Source organism: Mytilus californianus, unplaced genomic scaffold (assembly GCF_021869535.1).
Source record: "Mytilus californianus isolate M0D057914Y unplaced genomic scaffold, xbMytCali1.0.p SCAF_2, whole genome shotgun sequence".
NCBI classification, from domain to species: Eukaryota; Metazoa; Mollusca; class Bivalvia; order Mytilida; family Mytilidae; genus Mytilus; species Mytilus californianus.
Window position 1 is genome coordinate 7,258,711 of NW_026262668.1, and position 6,979 is coordinate 7,265,689.

The 6,979-nt window shown below is 31.4% G+C and overlaps 1 protein-coding gene across 1 annotated transcript; it reads right to left on the bottom strand.

Moving 5' to 3' along the window:
* Nucleotides 1–336: 336 nt before the first annotated feature.
* Nucleotides 337–6,173, bottom strand: LOC127729192 (uncharacterized). The gene is made up of 6 exons (XM_052236880.1): nucleotides 6,115–6,173; nucleotides 4,952–4,993; nucleotides 4,555–4,653; nucleotides 2,687–2,812; nucleotides 1,561–1,648; nucleotides 337–440 (listed from the first exon to the last, which is right to left on the bottom strand). The coding sequence occupies exons 1-5, from the start codon at nucleotides 6,158–6,160 to the stop codon at nucleotides 1,578–1,580; spliced, it is 384 nt and encodes a 127-aa protein (XP_052092840.1). The 5' UTR covers nucleotides 6,161–6,173; the 3' UTR covers nucleotides 337–440; nucleotides 1,561–1,577.
* Nucleotides 6,174–6,979: the final 806 nt, after the last annotated feature.

Below are 6,979 nucleotides of genomic sequence, written 5' to 3' on the forward strand. Positions count from 1 at the left end.
CGTCATGAACGAAAGAAATAGTCATCAAGCAATACATATGATAAGCTTGTCCATATTTTAGATTCAGAAACGGATATCATTGAAGATAGAAGAATACAACAACAATTCAACTACACCAGCTCCTGGAACTTCTTGTCAATGTCGAGAGAGTGTACGCTAGAAATCCAATTTCGGTCAAATAAGGCAAATTCATTCCCATCGAAAATACGTAAAATATAAATTTGCATACCTCGTATTTACTGGATTTTCGCAATGGTTGCCCTTCACAACCTCCATTTGCAGAGGTATATGTGTTTTTGATTTTTTATTGGATTAATGAATAAGAGAAAGTTAATATATATAGACGTAGTTTTATTGAGGTTAAACATTACAATCGCAAAAAAACAAGAGGTCAATGTAAAGCGTCGTTTAAAAATAATACACTCAGGATACTGTTTATCCTAAAAATAAAAGGATGAAGATTAGCAACGTTATATTTTAGAAGAACTTTTACTTTAATAAATTGTAAAAGTTATGAATATTTAGAAGTTCATGTCAATGATAGATCTTGATTTTAAAAATTTGTTTTTATAAACTTTTTTAAACCTAAATCTCTATTCCGTGAGATATTACCCTACTTTTCTGACATATGTAGAATGATATCTGTTTTTCTGAATTTCCTATTGTAAGTGCAATTCTATGTTCTCTTGTAAAGAAACAAAAATTAAGCTCCTCAAACATTTTACATCCTTGGCTTTCATATTTTGGGTTTTAAGCGTTTCTTATAAAGGTTATTTCAGAAAATTGCTTCGGACACAACAAATGTACGCTTACGAAGAGTTACTTTAATTTTTCTAATACTTGGTGGATAAAACTTCTTATGAACTTTTAGTCTCCGAGTGTATCAACAACCTGTATGGTCAGTGCTTCTTCATTGAAATGATTTATAATGTGCATTTCATTCATTTTACATTAATAAAAGATAAAAATTATTAAAAACCAAGGTTCCAACTTCCTCAAGAAAATTTCACCTTGAGGTAAAGGTTTTGAGCGTTAAAGATGAAAGTAAAACAAAACGTTTTAGACGCACAAAATTTAAGAATTGTTCTTTCCATATTCCAGCAATGGCTTGATACCGTTGCTGATGGTCTTCTAGTCCCCGAGTGTATGATTTATAATATGGATAACTCAAATTATACGCTGATGTTTGAAATAACTCAGATACTAAGATTCCAAATCTCTCACGCAAAATGAACCAAAAATAGGGTTGGCTATATGGATCCAATTTGTTAATACAGCTTCTCAAGTATTTGTACATCATCGGCTCTAAAATGTTTGATTAAGAGCGTTCCCGATGAAGATTTATTAAAAAATGCGCTTCAGACACACCAACTAAGAAAAATACTTTTGCAACCTAATATGTGTTTTTTACAAATTTCAAACATAATAGACTATGATTTATTTTGCAAATCTGTACTATTTTCATTGTAGGAAATAATGTTATTTTTTTTGTCTTCAGAATTTTAGTAAAGGTATAACATAATGAAATTATCAGAACTATTCATGAATATCACAACTTGCCTTTTGTGAGTGAATCTCTATCTTTTATAGTATGTTTTGGCTCTCTTGTAGAGAACAATCTTCTTCGGTCTATATGGATAAGAGTTAGCTGAATCAAAAAATAAAAGTTACAGAATATGTTACTTTGTCATGATTTTGTATGGTCTTTGCATTAAATATTTCGCCAAACAACCATTATATTCCTCAAACGTTTCAAATTCATAAATTCTAAATATAGTACAAGTTATTTATTCGAAATTATTTTTATAACAAACATATACACATTTATTCTAAAACCAGTTGTTGGCATGATACGGGTTATGTTCTTCTCATATATTTTATGATGGTATGATACTAAACCCCTAACGGGAGGGATTGTACTTGATTTTCATATGATGAAGACATAATCTTTCAATCAATTGAGGTCTGAAGCTGGCATGTCAGTAACTGCTAGTAGTCCTTTGTTAATTTATGTATCATTGTCATTTTGCTTAGTTTCTTTTGTATCCTTTTCTGACATCGGACTCGGACTTCTTTTGAACTGAGTTTTACTGTGCGTATTGTTATGTGTTTCTTTATTCTACATTGGCTAGAGGTATAGGGGGAGGGGAAGATCTCACAAAACATTTTGCGGGATTTTCTCGCTGCGATGAAGACCCATTGGTGGCCTTCGGCTGTTGTCTGCTCTTTGGTCAGGTTGTTGTCTCTTTGACATATTCCCCATTTCCATATCTCAATTATTTATACATTAACATACAATTCTTTCCACGCGTTTTTGAAGAAAAATCTAGAAACATGTATTTTCCGTTTAATATTTTTTCCAAACAAGCACCTATCTCAATTTTCACATAATTTGTAGAGAACATTATCATTTGAAAGAGGCAAAATTAATTGATACACCGTTAATTCAAATTTCAACTGAAAAGGATTGAGTGAGAGTCACAAAACAAACGAAATACCTCATCTTATTCATTTTTCTCCATAAAGAAGAGCAAAAAGTAATAATATGTAAGAAAATATCGAAGCAGGCGTGGTTATGAGAATTGTTATGGTCTTGAACATATGTTTAGCCACATATAATACCTCGATTACTACAAAAATAGCATGGAATTGATGTTTACCATATTCCTCTTATTGTAGTATTTACCTTTGTATATTGCAAAAAGACGTTGCTTTAGGAATCGTCTAAAACATCTACTTCTGCTGTGGTTTTTACTATAACAACTGCCCCAAAGTCGATAGAAACGTGTCTTATTACAGGTTAATTTATATCCTAAAATATATAATAAGTACCATGAAATAACAAGACTATAAAATGAATATAATAAAAAAAAATTAGGGGATAGGGATATTATTTTTTATTCCATTGTGAAGGGGTATTTATTGTACACATCTGAGCAAAATGATTAAAAACATAACCTGTGCCTGTGATTTATGTGCAACCAATACGAAAACAATTAGTGCATCCAATGTCTCATTACGGTTAACGTTAAATATATTGTGCTCTTAAAATGAAATGTTAAAACAAAGTATCGTGAATAACAATAAAATCACTATTCAAGAAATGATAGTGGACGACAAATAACATTCAAGTTACTTTATATCAAATATTCCTAGTTATCATATAACTTTGAACTGGTCAACAATAATTTCATGTTTGTCAATTGAAGGTTGATAAATTTGAACTAGAAATTTTACAATGCCAAAACAACGTTGTAAATTTAAGTGACATAGAGTGGAAAAAACATATCCTTGTTTAAAACATGCATTTCACCTGGAAAATGTTAATTTCAGAGTTTACAGTAAACTTTTTCTTTTAACGGCTCATTATGATGGATATAATTTACCTTTCTTTAATCAGAACTTTATAAAGTTTATGGTTAGTTTATTTATGGCTGATAGTCGAAAAAGACAAAAACATCAATGGAAGTGCTTAAATAACATTAATGATACCAAATTAATTGCACCAGATATGCATTTCGACAATTTATGTTTGTACAGTTATGCAAAAAGTGTCGAAAATAATACATCTTTTGAAAATGTTGAAGATAAGGGCCGAAAATAAACCCGGACAAGTAAGCAAAGTTATACACGAGAGGCGAAGGATACCAAAGCGACATTCAAACTCAAACAATATCAGTATATTCGTATCTCATCAAGAATATCCGTCTGTTCGTGCCTCATGAACAACATTCTTATGCTCGTGCCTCATGAACAACATCGGTATGCTCGTGCCTCACGAACAATATCCGTCTCTTCGTGCCTCATTAACAGTTTCCGTATGCTCTCGTCTCATGAACAACATCCGTGAGGGGCCTGATGGGGGGGGGGGGGGGGGTCTCATCACGATTCACGAGTTGATTTTTTTGTCAATCACGATTCACAGAAAATAAATTTCCATGATCACGGATCACGAAAATATAAAAAAAATTAAATCTGTAGAAAAACGGATCACGATAGCGAAAATGCGCCGATCACGAAGAACGAAAATAACCCCTCAGGCCTCTCATCCGTATGCTCATGCCTTATTAACAATGTCTGTATGCTTGGGTCTCAAGAATAATATCTGTCTGTTCGTGCCTCATAAATAATTTCCGTATGCTCGGGTTTCGTGAACAATATCCGTATTCTCAATAGACCAATACCTGCAGTCTTATTTAAAACTCACAATAAACTAATCGAAGAGTTCGAAAACATAATACTATATATGTTTCACAATTGTATATGTTACATCAAGCATTTGATTATCATAAATAAATTGTTACGAATTTGAGTTATAAAAAAGAGATACAAAGAAACACAAACAAAAAAATTACAAACATACATTACTTTGGCTTAAAAGAGAAAAAAAAACCCATAAAATTAACTATTTACAAGAAGACACTTCACCTAACCTGGTAAATTACTCTACTCTACTACAATGTGAATTTATTTTTACTCTTTGATTCCAGCGTTCATAACTCAAGCAAAAATAATTCAATAGTTAGATAATACAGTTATATTCATATGACCTACCTATTCCATTGTAATAAAATATGCTCCGTCTTATTTTAAATCCATTGTATCTGTTGTAGTATGCTAGTCCGTAGTTCCCACCTCTGTAAATGGCAGGGCCTATTCGTAAAAGTTTAATACGATTTTATTGCATTATACATTTGTCATATATACCGATGTTTCAATTGGTTCAAATGCTGTCATGAAATAATATATTGATATATATGAGTAGACTCAGTATCCAGGAAATAATGTGATTCAATATACATTTTCTTTATCTTTGAATATGTATGCAATCTTAATCATTATGATATAAAAATAAGATGCGGTATGATTGCTAATGAGACAACTTTTCACAAGAAAGCAAATGACGAAGACGTTAACAAGCCTTTAAAAAATATTGATATGTTTTACTCACTAGGAACCTTCTTAGGATAACTGTCATACCCGTATGTAGCAACTGTAAAAAAACATTAATTATTCATTACAATGATTTTCTGCCGGAATTCCCGTCCGTGTTTGTATTATATTTTTTTCTGTTGAAAATATGTATTGTAATCGTAGACAAATGCATATATCTGACATCTATATTTCAGTATTAAATGTTAATAAAATCAAATCTCATCATGTTGTACTTTGTTTAACTTATTTCTATTTCATGTTTTGTATTATGTATGAAATTATTCTGCTCATTTTTACCGACGTGATTGTCAAATAAAATATATGTTTGTTTGATTGTATATTTTTGATTTTTTGTTGTTTTAAAAACCGAGAAGAGTGTCCTTGCATTTATAGTTGAAATTGATAAATAAGTTGAAGTTGAAGAACCCCAATAAATCGTAAAAAGTTTTTTTTCTCAAAAAATGAGGCACACGTCAATGAGACAATAGCCTAGTATATCGATTATCAACAGACAATTATTTCAACTTAAAAAGACTTCAACGACACGTGTCAACTCTCTATCCCTCTGGGACGGGAAAAACCTGATAACGATTTCAAAAGTGACTATCAAGGATATGCATAAACCCAAAATTCTCAAAATAAGAAACCACATTTGTTATAACAAAAGCCAACCACATGTAATTTCCATGAACAGTGTAAGGTATATTTGCATATTGAAACAAATTGGTTCAGGAATATGCATTTCAATAAGTTTGAAATAACTACTATCTATTGTTTGACAAATAAGGAAGTGTGAAATATCAGACAATACAGGAGGATTATTCCTGTTAAATGTATATATCGGTAGCCAAAAATATACCCAAATCGGTAAAATAACCATAACACAAAAACCCCTCCTAAATCGAAAAAAATGTTCTGCTGTGTGTGAAATTTTTTAATCAAAAAAAGTATTAAGTAATTCTTACATACTTAAGAACATTTAAGTCAGTGTGCACATTAATTTAATATCTGAAGGATACGAAACGTATAATTTAAAAGACTTTTACGTATGAAGTTGTGATAGATAAACGAAAAATATGGCATGCATCAAATCAATTACATCTTGGACCAAAAATATATTCCACGAACCATGCTGAATAATATGTAACCAAATGTGAGGGAAAAATAACGAAAAATTACCTGTAGCGATGACCACTAGGAGCAGAACATATATTCCTTGAGCCATATTGAATGATATGTGGGATTTTTATTTACAGTTTATTTATATAGTGTATGTTCAGATCCATGTGTTACCATAAACACCATGAAGTGCATGTAAATAACTTTTGTGCAAGTTTCAATCTTCCTGTGAACAATGCATTACATGTGGTTAATAGAATATCGTTTATCGCTGTGACATTTTTTTCTTCCACTTCATCGACTATTCAAAATACACAGATCATTTGATTTCTAAGTGGAAAGTTTTTACGTTGGTTTACCTTAATCTAGTACACGGAAGACCATGCTTGACATTTTCCCGTAGCATCATATATATGCCAAAGCTTTGGCAATAAATGTCTTCGGTGATGCTCGAGGCCCAAATATTTGAAAATCCTTACTTATTAAAAAATTGGAGGGCTTATAAATAAAAAAAACAGAAAAAAATATAAGCAAAGCCGGGCAAGGAATCAAAGCTTTGCATTAGAGAGATATATTCCTAAATTCAAAACAAAATTCAATATTTTGTGACATGTAAATTTTAATAACACAATATCCGTATTTTCATGCCAGTTCCGAAGTACTTACTAATGGGCTGGTGAAACCCGCGGGAACTTACAGTTCACCAGCAGAGGTATTGACCCAGTAGTAGTATTATTATTAATGGTACCAATTTTACTGCATTAAATGCGCATTTCGGCAATACATGCCTCATCATATGGTCGAAATATTTCAAAATCCAAAACTTATTAAAAAAATGATGAGCTTATAGATAATAAAAAAAGACAAAACGTATAGCACAAGTCGGACAAGGAACATAAGGGAGATATATTCATTAACGCAAAAC